Consider the following 19,063-nt stretch of genomic DNA (forward strand, 5'->3'; position numbering starts at 1 on the left):
AAAAGACCAAAAGAATAATACAGGCCGTGTAGAAAAAAAAAACTTTAACCAATTTGAATTGAATTGTTTTTCAAATTTCGCCAAATAATTGAATTGTTTTTCAAATTTCGCCAAATAATTGAATTAAACTCGTTCATACTACAAAAAATAATGAAGTAAATTAAATTTACAAGAAAAATATGCTCAAAATAAGTTTTCGAATGTACCGTACGAAAAATAAAGTAGAAAAAAAAATCCACAATTTTTAAAATAAATACAAACTATTGAACTAAAATATAATACGTGGTTCTTAGTGTGTGAACCAATTTGAATTGAATTATGGTTTTTAATTTCGCCGGTATGATTTCGAACCGGTTTAAAGACGCAAGTGAAGTGCATAATTTTGACCGATTCATCATCGTTACTTGAGCCGTATAACTCTGCCATGTTTTTGTGTCGTCACCGCCGTCGATTTTCACAGAGGTTTAACATAGTTCTCCGGAAGGTATAATAAATTCGAGATTGTCTCTGATCAGCGACGATGAGTCAGTGGTATGTTTCTTCTTCTTCTTCGTGATGTGTTTATCTCTTCTATGAACTGCTCTTACGGTTTTTTTTTTTTAAATTGTAAGCTTTACCTTTTGAATTTCTTGGATTTGGGGGTCAAAATTAATACAATGAGGATAGGATCAGTGAGTTGCCTGAAGCTCTGCTTCTTCAGATATTGTCTTTGCTTCCAACAAAACAAGTTGTAGCGATGAGTGTATTGGCTAAACGATGGAGGTATCTTTGGAAGATGGTGCCGAGTCTTGAGTTTGGTTATTTTATGTTTTCAGATAATGTCAGCAGGTGTTTGCTTTCAAATCAAGATCCGGTTCTTCAGAGGTTGTGTCTCAGAATAGATTATGATTATAACTCTAATATGGATATTGGGGTATTGATGGGAATTGCGTTTGGACTCCATGTGCGTAACTTGGAACTCTATGTTTACGCTTTTGAGAAGTTCAGATTTCCTACAAGCTTGTGTAACTCTGAATCACTAGAGACACTGAAGCTCAGTGATGCCATTCTTGTGGATGTCCCCTCTCCGATTTGTCTTAAGTCCCTTAGAACTCTACACCTTCACGGGGTGGTGTACAAGGACGATGAATCGGTTTCTAACCTCTTATCTGGTTGTGTTAGCCTGGAGAATTTGGTGGTTCATCGATTCCAACAATCTGATGTGAATACTTTCACTATTGCGGTGCCATCCTTGCAGAGGCTAACACTTACTTCTGAAAATGATGATGAAGACTCTATCTATGTGATAAATGCTCCTTCTTTGAAATACTTGGAGTTTCAAGGGGTTTTAGATGATAACACTTTTGTGATCAAGAATTCACCTGAGCTGGTGGAGGCAAGTTTGAGAGATATTTTTGATGTTTTTGGTCATCCGAACATTTCAGTCTTTGAGAACATTCTTAGATCCCTTACTTCAGTCAAACGCCTTTCATTGGAGATATTGGCACCTTCAAAGGTAAGCTTCTCTTGCAATTGATTCAGTTTCGTGTTGTTGTTATTTGTTATTACTTTGTATTTGTTCTAATACTGTGCCATGCATAGATTAAGTTTCCTACTGGTAGCATCTTCTTCCAGCTGGTATATTTGGAGCTAGATACATATGAACCAATGTGGTGGAATGTGCTTATGCTTATGCTTGATAGTTCACCTAATTTACAAGTCCTCAAGCTTATCCGCGTAAGCATTTCAAGCTTATATTTCGAAAAAAACTCCAGTTCAGTTTCAGGGTTCGATGATCATTAATAAATTAATTGTGTTTCTCCCTCGTCGGTAACAGAAGTCGTGGAGGAGGGAAGATCCAGAGGCCTATATGAAATGGAATAAACCAAAATATGTTCCAAAATGTTTGTTGCTCCATCTCGAGACATTAGTGTGGAAAAATTACCAAGGGGAAATAGAAGATGAGAAAGAGGTTGCCAAATACATCCTTACGAATGCAAGTCGTCTGAAAAAGGCAACTTTCTCCAATGCATATATTCGTCCTGAAACGAGTCGTCAGAGGTTGAAGGAATTGAGAAGTGTGGTCATGGCTTCGAACTCATGCAAGCTTGTGTTCAAAGGACATCGTTAAACAAGCAAGTACTAAGTATTACAAATGTCTTACTTCACTCAGTTTTTCTAAAACATATTGGTTTTAGCCTTTTAGATGTTGAGTTATAGTATGGCACTATGTTAAACCCCGTTCGAAATTCTGAACTTTATGTGTATTGTTAAGGTTATACGATCTTGGTTTGTGTTTATGCTTTTTATCTAGCCATAACTTCTTGCCATTTTTGGAAGGATAACTAGATTCTGAAAACTTTTTTGATGAGTAAGAACTAAGAATGGCGTAACATATATTAAATGAAACTAAGAATGGTTGGAAGAGGGAGGCATTCATACAATTTCTAACCAAGTGTACCAAAAATCTCTGCTTTCTTTTTGGATTTTGATGTGGAACCATATGTTTTAATCGGTTTTTTTTTTTTTTTCTTTGAATGAATGTAAAAATATATTCAAACCCAAAAAAGTCTTTTTTACAATAAATGCATTCTTGTTTTAGACTTTAATCAAAAAGGTATAGAAGAGTTGAGAGATATCAGACTAAGAATGAGAAGCAAGCCAGAGTTGAAGCCCGTCCGCAAACTTCGTGGTATGCTGCTGCAAGGCAAGAAGCTTGTTTCTGATCAATCGATCAAGGAACTGAATGAGCTGAGCTGATGTACTAGGATTGCCTCCATGTCGTCGACGGTTCCGCTCCAACCAAATGGTATGGACTGTGGCTTGAAAAGCAAGGCGTAAGAGAAAACAAACAGTGCCCTTAACATTCGTACCCGAGAGGAGGATCAAGAGCTGCGAGAGTTGAGTTGAGTAAAATTGAGGGCAGAGGGAACGAGTCATAGCCTGCCAAACACGTGAAGTGTATCCACAGTCAAAAAACAAGTGAGAAACTGTCTCCAGCGGGGCACTGCAGAGGCCACAAGAAGGGTTCAGACCCCTGTTCCACTGCAGCATGCGATCCCCGGTGTTGAGTCTCTGACGGATCGCTAGCCATAAAATAAAAGAGTGCTTTGGTATAAAGTATTGAAACCAAACACTCTTATACCAACCCACTTGTGACCCTTCACGACGAAGCTGTAGCCAAGTCTCAGTGGTGGAGAACTGAGAATAATAGGAATTGTCTGACCGCCGCCAAAGAGCAGTGTCGGTGTGTTCACATGGACCACGAGCCTGTAATGCAGTGATTTCTGATTCAACCTGGGTCAACATGACAGATCGCCGACGACGGACTGTGTGGTCCTGCAGGACCTTTGCAACTGTTGCCTGCGAAGTGATTCCAAGATCAATGAAACCTCGTTCCCCAAGCAGAGGAAAAAGGCAACCGAGGGAAGACCAATTATCATGCCAAAAAGAAGTAAGCATACCATCACCAACTTCCACTTTATGAAATTCTTTTGCAAGCGCCCTATACTTGAGTAGTTTTTTACACATCCAAGAGCCCCTGGTGGTAGACTCTTTTACTGACCAAAAAGAAGCCCCTCTTAACAGCTCACGCTGAATCCAATTAACCCAAAGAGAGCCTGTGGCCGAGACTATACGTCAAATCAGTTTGAAACAGCTAACTTTGTTGACCTCAACAAGCGACCTCAACCCAAGACCACCTTCCTCCTTAGGCATACAAACATCTACCCACGCAAGTTTATTTTTCTTAGCATCAAGCTCTGGACCGGACCAAAGGAAAGCATTACAAAGCCGTTCTATCTCCTGGACGCATGCACTCGGTAACCTGAAAGCAGAAACCCAGAAGTTGGTTAGACTTGCAATCACTGAACGAAGCAGTTGCAACCTCCCCGCAAAAGAGAAGAATCGATTCTTCCATGAGCCAATGCGACTACGGATCTTTTCGATGAGTGGAGCACAGTCATGGACCGTCATTCGTTGGGTGAGCAGGGGCAGCCCTAAATAACGAACAGGCAGAGAACCAGAAGCAAACGGGAAGCGGACAAGGATGTCCTCCCTAGTGCGACCAGTAACCCCTGCTAAAAACAGAGTCGATTTCTCCAAACTGATTGACAAACCCGAGATTGCAGCAAAGTCCCTAAAGACCTCTAGAATACCTTCCATAGAAGAAGCTTTCCCATCAGAAAACACCATGATATCATCCGCAAAACAAAGGTGGGTAAGGTTTAGACTACGACAACGGGGATGATAGCCAAACTTACGCGCAGCTGCATCACGGTCAAGCATAGCAGACAACACGTTCATACAAATGACAAAGAGGTAGGGAGACAATGAACAACCTTGACGCAACCCTCGCTCACTATTAAAAAAACCCGCCAACTCTCCATTCACCTGAACCGAGAAAGTGGCTGTAGACACACAAAGGTGAATCCAGTGAATGAACTCATCCGGCAAACCAAGAGCGGATAATACATTTAAGAGAAATGGCCACTGCACCGAGTCAAAAGCCTTTGAAATATCTATCTTCATCGCACATCTGGAGGAAACTCCCTCCTTATGATAGTCCTTGACAAGTTCTGTAGCAAGAAGTAAATTCTCCATGAGTAAGCGGTCCTTTATGAAAGCAGATTGGTTCGGTGCAATGAAATCAGGCAGGATAGTCTTGAGACGGTTCGCCAAAAGCTTGGAGATAATCTTATATAAGACATTACAGCAGGAGATTGGTCTGTAATCCTTCATTGCACAAGCCGAAGTGGTTTTTGGTATAAGAGCCAGGATTGTAGCGTTAACACCCTTTGGCAAAAAACCAAATGCAAAAAAAGATTGGACAGCCTTTGTGAGATCCGAACCAAGGATAGACCAAGTACTTTTGAAAAACTCCACCGTGAAACCATCTGGACCCGGAGATTTGTTTAAAGGCATGGAGAAGAGAACTTGTTTAACCTCCAGTGCTGAAACCTCTTGAAGAAGTCGGCATTGCTGATCCGCAGAACATCGAAAAGGTAACAGAACCCTTAAATCTGCAACAGAGATACCAGTGAACTCAACTGGTTTATGCGTTAGCAAATGTGTAAAAAACCGAATCCCTTCAGCCTTAATATCATCCATAGCAGTTAGACAATTACCATTAGGGTCGACAATCTCATGAATCGAGTTCTGCGACTGGCGCTCTGTGATGGCATTGTAAAAAACTCTGTTATTCTTGTCTCCCACATTCAACCAGTGAAGTTTAGAGCGTTGCTTGAGAAATCGCTCCTCCAAACCTGCAACCCGCTCCCAACGAGCATGAGCCGCTGCTTCCTCCGCCACATCCTGAGGCGTAGGATGCAGGTGAGACGCTAGTTGTTTTGCACAAAGATCCTCATAAGCAACCATTGCTCGCCGAGAAATATCAGCCAGTGTGTTGCGACTTTGCTCTCGTAGAACAGGCTTTAACTGCTTTAGCTTCTTGCTTAGAAAGAACAAAGAAGACGTAGAAAGATAGAGAGCTGGAGTAGTCTGCCAATAGTCTGCAACACTCGGTAGGAACTCTGGTTGCGAAGCCATGAGATTAGTAAACTTAAAAGGTCCCTTCTTCTGCGGCATTTCAGAATCAAAGTAAATCTTGCCACGGAGATGATCAGAGCATCCCCCAACCTCCACCAAATAGTAAGAATGTGGAAAGGATTGAGACCAGTCCACATTATGAAGAACTCTGTCTAGCTTCTTACAAATAAGACCATTCTCTTGATTATTACTCCAGGTAAACAAAGGACCCAAAGCTCGCAACTCCAATAAAGAACAATAACGTACCACGTCTTGAAAATCACGCATCCCAGAGGTTAACAACGGAGTGGAGACAGCATTCGAATGCTCCTCAATGTCCAGAGTTTCGTTGAAATCACCAAACAGAGCCCACGGCTTACCCTGAAAAGAGGCTAAGTCATGCTGCCTCCGAATATCAGCCCAAAGCGCTTTCCTTTCCGCTGCAGTATTATACGCATATATACAAGAGCACCAAATCTCATCCACACCACCACTCATCTGAACAGAACAAGTGATCATCTGCCCACTCATGAAAACAGCTTGAACCTTTGTTTGCGGGTTTGACACAAACCAAATCCTTCCCAACCGACTGAAACCATAGTTAGACACAAGGTGCCAATCACCAAAAACCTTTTTCATTACACGATCCACATTTTTCTCTTGAACCTTCGTTTCCAAAAGACAACCAAACTGAAAACCATTCTTCCTTACCCACTTCTTGACAACATCCTGTTTATTTGACTTATTAAAACCCCGAATATTCCAGAAAAATCCCGACATTAACGGTTGCGAGAAGAGTTCTTTCTGCCAAAACTTCGAGGACCAGCGTCCTTGGTTTACTGAGATGAGTCAGACAAAAACTTATGAGCATCCTTTGAATTCCTCGGCTGCTGCACACGAAGAGTAACAGGATCCTTAGGCACTGACAGCTGGCGAACTGACTCCAAGACAGACTTATTTCCTGTTGAAGAGACAGGAGGAGCTCCAAATTTCTCAACCGCAGCAAGCACGACATCAGGTTCAATCTCCCCTTCCTCAGTATCTCCCAAAGCAGCGAACCGGGAAGGAGAAGCGATTTGAACCGCACCATAAACTAATTTTTTTTGCATTGCTTGTGAGTTTTTACCACCCGAAGTAGTAACTTCTGTCCACTCCTCTGCAGTCCCCGAACCCTCCTTCTCAGTAACCAGTGGAACAGAAGATGCATCAGAGCTGGGATCCGTAACGTGCCCCGCACACTTCACCACTGGCAGAGTAGTGTCCGCCAGAGGCATAGTTTGCTCAGGTAGAGTAGTGTCCTCTCCTTCCGCAGGCATGGTGTGTTCTACAGGCTTAGGTTGATCCACCACTGGCATGGTGGTCGGCACATTAACGCGAACAGTAACAGCTGCTTCCGTCAAAACAGGTTGAACGGAGACAGGGGACGAAGATGCAGTTGCTAGCTTCGCCAAACAGCCGTCAACAGAGTGGCCCCACTTCCGGCAGAAACCACAACGATTAGGCAGCCAAGGGTATTCATATTGCACACAGGCTTCAACTCCACGCACTGAAAAATAGTACGTTTTTGGTAGCTCGTGCATAAGATCCACTTCCACAAAAATCTTAGCATCATCAAAATTAGTAACTAGCTCAGTGTCCGGGTGCAATCTCTTAGGGTCACCCACCGGACTTGCAAGAAAGCTAAGCCCCTCCCAGGTGAACATTGAATGCGGAACATTCTTGATTGTAACCCACAAAGGCATTGTGCGAATCTCTGGTTGGGCCTCCTCTGCTATCGGAGACCACTTCGAAACCATCATTGGCAAAGCACATATGTTCCACATACCCCTACGGAGTGCTCGCAGGCGAGCAGACGCATTACGGATACAGAACTTGACTGTTGTTTCATTGACTGCATAGACATCGATCTTAATGTTTTTATCCCCCAAATTCCAGATCTTGTTTACAATAACATGGATCTTGGCTACATGAGGCGCTTCAGACGGAAACCTACCAATGAGAAAATCCTCCCACAAAGACACCGAATTCTTGAGAATAGCATCTGGAACAGCGACCGTGGTCTTTCCATCTACCATCGAAACTTCAAAATCAAACTTCGTGAGGCTTGGCTTACCTCCTATGACATTAGCATAAGATTTAGGAGTCATAGCCTCCATCTGCGGACTGGAAACAGTATTCGAAACCCCGACAGTACCCTCCACCATCATGAGAAACCCCGACGGCCAACCGCCTAGACACTGCGGAACGTGCGGCCCACGACAAAACCCTAATCGCCTTCAAAATCGCACCCTTGCTTACGTGTCTTTTTTTTGCCGAGATTGAAGATGTTTTAATCGGTTTTCATGTTACACAATTCATAAAACCGGCTATTCAGTTATCTTTATTGCAAGGAAACTCTTAACGCTCATGCTCGATATGTCCTAGTTTGCAAGTCCTCAGGTTCTTTCGGCTTACCACCCTGAAATTCAAACGCGTGGTCAGGGCTTCTCAAATTCATGTCGCATTCACACCATTTTTTTTTATATGAATTCATATTTAAACCCTTTTTTAACACCTTATTTTTTCAAAATGGTCGTAAAATATCTAAACTGATTTTAAACAAACCAGAGCTGGAAAAAAACTTTTTATTACACACACAAACACCAAAACATGATTTTAATTATTTATGTAAAAATAACTAAAATATATTTAAACCGGAATTATACAAAATTGAATTGAGGGACGATCGGTTTCATCCGGTTTGTATCGGTTGAATAAATTTCTCCGCTTCCTCTGAAACCCTTTACATCCGTTATAAAAGTCTACCAGTTTTTCTCACTGCCGTGAACTCTCTCTTATAGTGGTTTGAATTGAATCGTTCTCTGTTGGTTGGTTTGGAGTTGAAACAGCGTTTGCAAGTGCGATAATACCTGCACTGAGCTGATCCTTTACACTTCGATTATTTTTTTTGTCTCTATCAACGACAATGAAACGATGATATGTTTCTTCTATGTGTTTTTAGGGTTTTTCTTTTAACCGTAAGCTCCAAACTAACTCAGTGTTCCTTCGTTGCTTCAATTAAAAAGGTTTTTGTTTGTTTGTTTTGTTTCATAGCAAAAGTTATGGTCCGAGTTTGAGCAATGAGGACAGGATCAGTGAGTTGCCTGATGATCTGCTTCTGCAGATATTGTCTTTACGTACAACAGAAGATGTTGTAGCCATGAGTGTCTTGGCTAAACGATGGCGGTCTCTTTGGAAGATGATGCCTTGTCTTGATTTTGAATACAGTGGCAGGACTAGTTACGAGACATTTTCCAATAATGTTTGCAGGTGTTTGCTTTCGCATCAAGCTCCGGTTCTACAGAGTTTGGATCTCTGGATTTATTTTACGAAAGGTACTAGTAGTATCGATATCGGAATATTAGTTGGAACTGCATTTGGACTCCATGTGCGTAAGTTGGTACTCAATATCTTCACTGGTGGAGAACCGTTCAAATTTCCTAGCAGTTTGTATAACTGTGAAACACTAGAGACGTTGGAACTTGGAAGTAATCTTGGTTCCGTCCTTGTAGATGTCCCTTCTCCGGTGTGTCGGAAATCGCTTAGAACTCTACGCCTTATCGAAGTGGACTACAAAGACGATGAATCAATAATTAACCTTTTATCTGGCTGTATTAATCTTGAAAATTTGGTGGTTAATCTAAATGGAGATGAGTCATGTGAAAATGTGGAGACTTTCACTATTGCCGTGCCATCCTTACAGCGGCTAACAATTATTGATTATATTTATGATTCGGTCTGTGAGATAAATGCCCCTTCTTTGAAATACTTGAAGATTGAAGGGCTTCTTGTTGGAAGCGATTATTGTCTGACTGAGAATGTGCCTGGCCTGGTGGAGGCAGATATTGCCATCAATGGTGAAATCGACGAGAACATCTTGGGATCACTCACTTCAGTTAAACGTCTTTCCTTGAAGGTATCACCCTTGGAGGTAAGGTTTTCATGTGATTAATCGAATTACTTGTTGTTATTGCATATTGTTTCTCTACTAATATTGCCTTCATGTATGTATAGGTTACACTTCCTATCAGTAGTACCTTTTTATCACTTGACTTATTTGGAGCTATGTACATATAAATCTGATTGGTGGAATCTACTTACGTTCATGCTCGATATTTCTCCTAATTTACAAGTCCTCAAGCTCATCGGTTTCAAGATAGTAAGTTCATCTTTCAACAATGTTTCCAGCTCTGTTTTGGGTTTGATGATCATATTTATATGTGATTTTATTTTGTGTTTCCTCCTCGTTGGTCTCAGAAGTGGAAAAAGGTTATAGATCAGGAGCCTTGGGCGAAATGGAACAAACCGAAGAATGTTCCTGAATGTTTGTTGCTCCACCTCGAAACATTGGTGTGGACATGTTCTGAAGCGAGACTAGAGGATGAGATAGAGGTGGCAAAATATATCCTTAGGAACGCAAGGCGTTTGGAAAAGGCAACTTTCTCCAAACTTGAAATTAGTTCGGACAAGAGAGTTGAGATGGTTCAGGAACTCAAAACCGTGGTCAGGGCGTCGAAGTCATGTCAACTTGTGTTCAAATGAAACTTAGACATATATATATATTTGTAGAGATTTATTTGTCATTGTGCGCAGGTTTGGTACTCTTTAATTTGGAAAGACCCATTTATAATTTTCTGATTTAGTTGAGTTTGATGTTGGAACGCATCTAAGATGTTGCAATCCATAGAGACTAGTGTGGTTAAAAACTCATGCATGCTCGTGTTATACTGCCACGAAGCTCATGTTCAGTCCTTGGTTGTGACTTTGAAGCCTGATTCTTGGGATTGAAGGAACATTACTTAATCGAAGTAAATTACAGATTTGAATTTATGTATATCACTTGTATATGTGAATTAATCTTTAGTTTTTGCAATTCATTACTGAAAGAGCTTTTTCTAAATACTAAATTTTCAAATCCAAAACTACAGACTTTAAAACACTTTTAATTAGATAGTCTTTAGATTTTCACGGTAGCGAAGACACATGTAGTACTACTCCCCCTCTTCAAAACCCTACCATCCAGCCGAACAATCTCTCTAGACTCTAGCAGTGAAGGAAGAAAGGCCTTTCTATCCTTCTGAGCGTTTGGCCGCGCGTCTTCTTTTGGAGGCTGAAACAGCGTTTGTAAATGCGATCGCACAATTCTTTCTTGACCAATTTTTATATTTGTTTATATGTACTAATACTATGCCTCATGTATAGATTAAGTTTCCTACTGGTAGCATCTTCTATCAGTTGGTATCTTTGGAGCTAGGTACATATATATAACGCAGAGTGGTGGAATCTACTTACCCTTATGCTTGATAGTTCTCCTAAACTGCAAGTCCTCAAGCTCATTGGTGTAAGCAATTAATGTTCATTTGTATCAACAAATCTTTCAGTAGGTTTGATGATCTAATAATAACATATATTGCATGTGTTTCTCTCTCATGTTGATCTCAGCGACGGAGATCCCACACGGCTTGTGGGAAATTATGGAATCAACCCAAGAATGTTCCTGAATGTTTATTGTGGAACCTCGAGACATTCATATGGGAAGGATTTGAATGGAAACGAGAAGGTGAGACCGAAATGGCGAAATATATTTTAAGTAACACAAATGGTTTGAAGAGAGCTACTTTCTCCTCAAAATGCATCACTCCTAAAGAGAGAGTTGAGATGGTCGAGACTTTGAATAGTGTGGTCAGGGCTTCAAGTTCATGCCAGATTCTGGTCAAATGAAAAATTATAACTTTTAGTTTACAAACTTACTATGCGTTTTGTTCAACCGGTTTCTAGGAATTTTTATCTATTTTGGATATTGAATGAATGTGAGAAAAAAAAACCTTACTTTTGATTTGGTGTCATGGTGATCCAATTTTGGGGTTTTATGATTTATATGGCTATATCTTGGCATTTGGAAGAAGAGATTCAGAAATAAGAAGCTAAGGCCGGCCTAAGAATTGCTAAAAACAGAGTAGTCTTGATTTGGTTAAGAACATGTATTTTTGAGGTGAAACACAACTAATGATATCATATCTAGTTCATACAAAAATAAAGATTTTGAGAAGTTACCACATGTAAGTTCTAGTATTACACACGTCATTGGTTTTAGATGTTGACGTATGGTACTAAGTTTAAACGATTCAAAATTCTGAACTTTATGTATTGTTGAGGTTATAAAATCTTGGGTTTGTGATTTTTTCATTTTTATGTTGCCGTAGCTTGTTGCCATTGGGAAATAATCTGATGAGTAGGAAACTAAATAAAGAATCGCAAAACATATAGAAGAATCGTAAAATCAAAGTGGCAGTCAAACAATATCTGACTAGGAAGGAATACGTTACCTGTGCGAGCTCTCTCCTCTTTAATTCGTGCTCAACTTTTATCTCTATCAACGACAATGAAACGATGGTATACTTTTATGACCCGTTCTAGGTTTTTTTTGTTGTGCATCTCTTTCTTATGAATCGTTCGAGGGTTCTCGTTCTAAACCATTTAATTCATTATTTTTTTCTTTTTGGTATTTGAAAAGTTTGAGAATTGGAGGTGGTGTGAATGAGGACAGGATCAGTGATTTGCGTGAAGCTCTGCTTCTCCAGATATTGTCTTTACTTTTAAAGATGTTGTAGCCACTAGTGTTTTGTCTAAACCATGGAGGTCTCTCTGGAAGCTTGTGCCTAAACTCAAGTTTGACTATGAAAACAATCAAAGTGAACACGAGACATACTCAGAGATCGTAACCAGGCTTTTGCTTTCCAATAAAGCTCCGGTTCTAGAGAATTTGCATCTCGAGTTTGAGGTTGGCAAGTGTCGTTCTGTGGATGTTGGAATGTGGATTGGAATCGCATACGCACGCCGTGTGCGTGAGTTGGTTCTCCATCCTATATCTGAGAAAGGGTATTTCAGATTTCCTACAAGCTTGTATAACACTCATAAGTTGGGTCTGCGTTGATGTCCCTTCTCAGGTTTGTCTCAAGTATCTTAGAACTCTGCGTCTTGACTATGTGGATGGACTACAGAGACGGTGAAACATTTGTTAACCATTTATCTGGCTGCCCTAATCTTGAAAATTTGGTACTGTATCTATCGGATATGGAGACTTGAGACAAACCAATATTTAAGTACTCCTTCTTTGAAGTACTTAAATATTGACGGGGTTAAGGCTTTTGATATTTGTCTGATGGAGAATGCGCCGGAGTTGGTGGAGGCAACTATTAGTAATGTCTCTAAGATAATCAATGAGGAATATCTCACGTCAGTCAAACGTCTTTCCTTGGCTTTATCACCGTTGGAGGTAAAGTTTTCTTGCAAGTAACTGTTATCACACACTGGTTTTGTGCTAATATTATTGCCTCATCTCATGTATAGATTAAGTTTCCTACTGGTAGCATCTTCTGTCAGTTGGTATCTTTGTGCTCATGCTCGATATATAGTTCTCCTAAATTGCAAGTTCTCAAGCTCATTGGTGTAAGCAATGTTCATCTGTCAGAATTTTTTGCAAGTTGGTTTTAAAGATCTAATAAAAATAGTATACATTGTGTGTTTCCCTTCGTTGGTCTCAGAAATGGCGTAGTGCAAATAATCGTTTGGCCATTAGGAGGTGGAATGAACCAAAGAATGTTCCTGGATGTTTGTTGTTTCATCTTGAGACATTTATGTGGAAAGGCTGCAAAAGGCTAGGAGAAGATGAAAAAGAAGTGGCGAAATACATCCTAAGGAACACAAATCGTTTGAAGAAAAGCAACTTTCTTCAGAAGAATCTATGAAGAGAACAAATCTCAAGACATGATTGAGATGGTTAAGCTGGTGGAGGAATTCGAAAGTGTGGTCAGAGCTTGAATGTTACCTAGAAAAATAGTCTTTTGTTTACATGTAACTTTTTACTGTTATGTCTTGATGGAGTATGGCCTGCTTGGCCGTTTTATTATTATTATTATTATTATTATTATTATTATTATTATTATTATGTTATTTGTACGGATGATACAATTTTGTGTTTTGTGAAGAGGTTTTGGTCGTTGTGGAGAAGCTTTTGGTGGAAATTGTAAATTTTTCTTTATACTTTTGCAGTTTCAAAGAATGTTTGCAACTTGCAAGGCTCCGGTTCAACAGAGTTTGCATCTCAAAATTCTTATATATAGGTGTAATGCAGTGGATACTGGATCTTGATTGGAATTGCATTTTTGCTAAGGCATACTCCAATATAGTGGACAAAATTCATATTTCCGAAAAGCTTGTACAACTGTGAAACAGTAGAGACCTTGGAACTCTAGCATTCGGTTCTTTTAGATGTAGAATCAACCAAATATATGTTTGTTCATAAATGCTTGTTGTTATAGTCAACTATCTCCTAAACTTTCTCATTCATCCCCAAAAATGGATTTACAAACGTCTTACTTCACTCGGTCTTTAAGACTTGTATTGGTTTCAGATGTTGAGTTGTAGTTTAACCGGTTACAAATTCTGTAATGTATGAATTGTTAAGGTTATAGAAGAACTTCTGTAAATTAATATATTTTTTCGTTTCCAAGTTGGGTCAGTGTAATTTTAGACACAATTTGATAAAATTAATAAAATAATATTTTCTTTTAAAAATCATTTATATAAATATGGTCCCATCATTAATATAAATTGATAATTGTATAAAATTATCAATATATATGTAAATATATACACACTAATTTCTGTTAGATTTCATTTCTAATATTTTTACTATATAAAAAACTTTGAGTATCCTCTTCAAAATATGATAATTATTATTTTCATTTTATAAAAAAGTTATGTATATTAATTAAATCTTATTTTAAACTTTTTTTTTTGAAAAATTACCAAATTAGAAAAATCTCTCTATAAATTAATAATTGATAAATTAAAACCTCTTTAAATTAATAAATTTTCATGGTCCCAACTTTATTAATTTATAGAGGTTTTACTGTATATACTATCTTGGGTTTGTGATTTTTTTATATCTTAAGAGGTGTTATTAGATTCTAATGTATAAAGAATTTTGATGACTTCAATAAAATCATAGAAAGTAAATAAATATGTGAAAGATTATAAAGGATTTGCTAAAGGGTTTTCTATAATGTTGATTGGTTTTTCAATAATTTTGTTAAGTTTTCCAAACAATCTGTTTATTTAATGATATTTTCATGACTTTATCTTGTGAATTAAAAAGATGTATAAAATCATAAACTAATATATATATAGTAATTAAATTCATTAACAATCCTAAATTCTTTTATTTTAGTTGGATAACACAAAACTTTTATAGACTTTATAAAATTATGAATCTAATAACCCCAAATTTATTAATACTTTAAACAACTTTTTAATATATCACAAAGTAATAACACCAAACTTTTGCAGAGTTTAACAAAATTTTATTGAATAACAAAGATATTCTACATGATATTTAAAGACATCAAAACTCTATTTAAATCATAAACTAATAACATTCCCTTAAAATAGATAAAAATAAACTAAAATTACATATACACACTGAATATAATTTATATACATTAAAATAAAGTGGTTTGAATCAATCTATGTAAAATGTGCTTAAAATCACTCATATGACAAGGCTTAAACTGGCTTGGATTTTTTTTCTTTTTCTTTTTTTTTTTCCTGTTAAACACGCCTCTATATATATATATTAACATCACTAGGCATTCGTCTAAAATACACACAAACCATACATATTTCCTCCGAAACAACCCTACTTAGCCTTGCTCTCTACGGCGGCCGAATTCGACCAGATCCCATCTACATCTGCTTCAATTCAAGCTTGACCAATATGGAACAACGGTTAGATTCTTTATATGTTTCAGGATTCTTTAACTGTAATCTCCAAATCTTCAAAAACCAACTCGTGTGTCTTTTGTTGTGATCTTTAGCAGCAAAATAGATGGCTTTAATTATGAGGACAGGATCAGTCAGTTGCCTGAGGCTTTGATTCTGGAGATATTGTCTCATCTTCCGATGGAAGTTGCTGTAACCACGAGTGTTTTGTCCAAGCAATGGCAGTCTCTTTGGAAGACTTTGCCTAAACTCAGTTTTGATTCTTGCGGTCCTTACCAACGCAAGGCTTTGCTCTCACAACAGGCTCCGGTTCTACAGAGTTTGCATCTCAATATCTGTTTTGATGAGTGTACTGCAATTGATACTGAAAAATTGATTGGAATTGCATTCGCCCGCAATTTGCGTAAGCTGGTACTCCAGGTTAATTATATTGAAAAATTCAGATTTCCTACAAGCTTTTACAACTGTGAAACACTAGATACCTTGGAACTCAAGTATTCAATTCTTTTAGATGTCCCCACTTCTTCAGTTTGTCTGAAATCCCTTAGAACTCTGCACCTTTTCTATGTGATTTTCAAAGACGATGCATCAGTTATGAACCTTTTATCTGGCTGTCCTAATCTCGAAAACTTGAATGTTCATGGTAATGGACACGTGAAGACTTTCACTATTGACGTCCCATCATTACAGAGACTAACAATTTATAATAACGATGGTAGCGGGCAAAGTTGTGGTGGCTATGTGATAAATGCTCCTTCTTTAAAATACTGGAAGATTGAAGTGTACACTAGTCTTGACTTTTGTCTGATTGAGAAGGTGACTGATCTGTGGAAGGCAAATCTCATTGTTGACCCGCAGATAATTAATGAGAACCTTCTCGAATCTTTAACTTCAGTCCAACGTCTTTCCTTGAGATTATTATCACCTTTGGAGGTAGATTATCAGTTTTTCTTGCAATTAATTTAGTTTTGTTATTACATTATTTATGTACTAATACTTCTTCATGTATAGTTTAAGCTTCCCAGTGGTAGCATCTTCTATAAGCTGGTATACTTGGAGCTATATACTACTTATGAACCTAGTTGGTGGAAACTACTTACCCTCATGCTTGATGGTTCTCCTAATTTGCAAGTTCTCAAGCTCTCTGGCGTAAGCAATATATTCATCCGTCATAAAAACATTTGTCCAGTAGATTTGATGATCTTAATATATATAGTGACATACATTGCATGTTTTTCTCTATCAGAAATTGGGTTGGAGAAAAGACCTCGTGGCTTGTGGGAACTCATGGAATCGACCAGAAAATGTTCCTGAATGTTTATTGTGGAACCTCGAGACATTCGTTTGGGATTTCTATGCATGGAACCGAGAGGGTGAGGTTGAAGTGGCAAAATATATTCTAATTAACTCAAATCGTTTGAAGAGAGCAACTTTTTCCTCAAAACACATCACTGATCCTAAAGAGAGAGATAACATGGTCGAGGATTTGAATAGTGTGGTCAGGGCTTCGAGTTCATGCCAGCTTCTGGTCAGATGAGAAATATGTATTATGGCTGGAGTCTTTGTTCTCACATCTAACTTTAACCATGCTTTGGTGTAGAGACTGTGTTTTTAAGGTGTAGATCATTTTGGCATTTGCAAATGATGTCATATATTCATATGAAAATAAACTTTAACTATGCTTTGGTTGAGAAAATGTTTTTGTTTTCTAAGGTGAAATATGTCTTGTATGAAATTAATGAAAAAATGGTAAAACATTTTTACTTAATGAAACTAAGAATGGTAAAAAACAGAAATTAATGAAAAATAACGAAGTTTACTGAACAAAGTAGGGTCTTAATTAGGGTTCCCTTGAGAGATATCTCTCCTGTAAACGTGGTTGCTTCGAGGATATGTGGAAAAAAAATTAGTTGTGGACTCTTTCGTATGCCCCAAATAGCTGCTTGTAATTAGGATAGTTTGTTTTGTTGACCATAATAAAAAGTGAAGAACAAGGATATCTATTAATTAATAGCAAACTTCGGATCTCTCTTAACTTTTGCATCTCCACTTTGCTCGTTAACCTTATTCAAATCTGAGCAGAAACGTTTGCATTTGGAGATCAAAGGCGTAAATCATAAGGGCTTAAAACAAAAGTTTGACAAAATGAAACGATGGTTAGTTTCTTTACATGTTTTAGGATTCTTTCACTTGTAATGTCCAAAACTTAATTAGGACTAACATGTCTTTCTTTGTTGTTCTGTTTTGGTATATTTGACAGCAAATATTGTGATAGTGGGAGTACGAGACACCAAGATACTGTGAATGCAGACAGGATCAGTGAGTTGCCTGAAGCTCTGATTCTGCAGATACTGTCTCTCCTTCCTACAAAAGAAGCCATAGCTACGAGTGTCTTGTCTAAACAATGGCAGTCTCATTGGAAGATGCTGCCTAAACTCAAGTTTGATTGTAGCGATCACAAGCCTGTACGCGGAACAATGACATTTTCAACTAATATTTGCAGGTCGTTGCTTTCTTACAATAAGGCTCCGGTTTTAAAGAGTTTGCATCTGAAAATTTGTTTCTCTAGATGTTCTACAATTGATATTGGAATCTTGATTGGAATTGCACTGTCCCGGAATGTGCGTAAGCTGGTACTAGAATGTTCACTTTTGAACGTTTTCAAATTTCCGAGATGCTTATTGTATAACTGTGAAACACTAGAGACCTTGAAACTCAAGTATTCGGCTCGTATCGATGTCCCTTCTTCGATTCGTTTGAAATCCCTTACAACTCTGCACCTTGACCGTGTGGACTTCAAAAACGATGAATCTGTGGTTAACCTTTTATCTGGTTGTCCTAATCTTGAAAATTTGATGGTGCATCTATTTCCAATAAGGCGTTTGAATACTTTGAAGAGTTTCAAAATTGTGGTGCCATCGTTACAGAGACTGTCCATATTTGGTAGCAGGCGTGGAAGGCTACAGGGCTATGTGATAAATGCTCCTTCTTTAATATACTTGAAGATTGAAGGGATTTGTGGTCATGACTTTTGTCTGATTGAGAACGTACCAAAGCTGGTGGAGGCAAATATCATTGATGTCTCTGATATAGTCAATGAGAACCTTCTGGGATCTCTAACTTCACTCACACGTCTTTCCTTGGCTTTGTCATCACCCTTGAAGGTAAATTTATATATAGAGTTGGCGATATTACATTGTTTTTGTACTAATACTCTCTCATGTATAGATTAAGTTTCCTACGGGTAGCATCTTCCACCAGCTAGTATATTTGGAGCTACATACAAATAAAGAAGAATGGTGGAATCTACTTACACTCATGCTCGATAGTTCTCCTAAATTGCAAGTCCTCAAGCTCATTGATGTAAGCAATATGAAGTTCATTATTTTCAGCTATCTTTTCCTAAATCGGTTTAGTTTTGTTGAATTAATATAATGTCATTGTGGTCACTAGTCTCGGCCACTGGGTTCAAGAAAAGATCTTGTGGCTCATGGGCAATGGAACCAACCAAATAATGTTGCGGAATGTTTGTTGCATCATCTCGAGACATTTGTGTGGAATGGTTACAAAGAGAAACTAGAAGAGGAGATAGAGGTGGCGAAATACATCCTCAGAAATGCAAATTGCTTGAAGGAAGCAACTATCTCCATAATAGGCCTTAACTCATACGAGAGACTTGAGATGCTTAAAGAGTTGGAGAGTGTGGTCAGGGTTTCGAATTCATCATGCAAACTTG

General features: G+C 38.3%; 4 protein-coding genes and 1 pseudogene across 6 annotated transcripts; all 5 read left to right on the plus strand.

The window, feature by feature from the left end:
- LOC104779911 (F-box/FBD/LRR-repeat protein At3g26920-like) lies at positions 404 to 2,292 on the plus strand. Of its 3 annotated transcripts, none has more exons than XM_010504337.2 (4): positions 404 to 531; positions 612 to 1,495; positions 1,582 to 1,716; positions 1,817 to 2,292. In XM_010504337.2, exons 2-4 carry the CDS (start codon positions 737 to 739, stop codon positions 2,108 to 2,110), a joined length of 1,188 nt encoding a protein of 395 aa, XP_010502639.1. In that variant the 5' UTR covers positions 404 to 531; positions 612 to 736; the 3' UTR covers positions 2,111 to 2,292. The 3 variants fall into 3 exon arrangements, with proteins under 3 accessions (XP_010502639.1, XP_010502638.1, XP_010502640.1); XM_010504336.2 differs by having other exon boundaries at positions 667 to 1,495; XM_010504338.2 differs by having other exon boundaries at positions 816 to 1,495.
- LOC104783574 (F-box/FBD/LRR-repeat protein At3g26920-like) lies at positions 8,603 to 9,496 on the plus strand. The gene has a single exon (XM_019244549.1). It carries the CDS (start codon positions 8,705 to 8,707, stop codon positions 9,494 to 9,496), a length of 792 nt encoding a protein of 263 aa, XP_019100094.1. The 5' UTR covers positions 8,603 to 8,704.
- LOC109125256 lies at positions 11,927 to 12,630 on the plus strand (annotated as a pseudogene).
- Positions 15,323 to 17,031, plus strand: LOC104779913 (putative F-box/FBD/LRR-repeat protein At4g13965). Its single transcript, XM_010504340.2, has 4 exons — positions 15,323 to 15,333; positions 15,426 to 16,260; positions 16,339 to 16,476; positions 16,574 to 17,031. The coding sequence occupies exons 1-4, from the start codon at positions 15,323 to 15,325 to the stop codon at positions 16,862 to 16,864; spliced, it is 1,275 nt and encodes a 424-aa protein (XP_010502642.1). The 3' UTR covers positions 16,865 to 17,031.
- On the plus strand, positions 17,366 to 19,056 carry LOC104779914 (putative F-box/FBD/LRR-repeat protein At4g13965; the record flags this gene model as incomplete). Its single annotated transcript, XM_010504342.1, has 4 exons — positions 17,366 to 17,483; positions 17,588 to 18,491; positions 18,556 to 18,690; positions 18,781 to 19,056. Coding segments are annotated over exons 1-4 (1,326 nt in total), but the record flags the coding sequence as incomplete, so codon positions are not given.

The sequence above is a fragment of the Camelina sativa genome, chromosome 4 (genome assembly GCF_000633955.1).
Source record: "Camelina sativa cultivar DH55 chromosome 4, Cs, whole genome shotgun sequence".
NCBI classification, from domain to species: domain Eukaryota; kingdom Viridiplantae; phylum Streptophyta; class Magnoliopsida; order Brassicales; family Brassicaceae; genus Camelina; species Camelina sativa.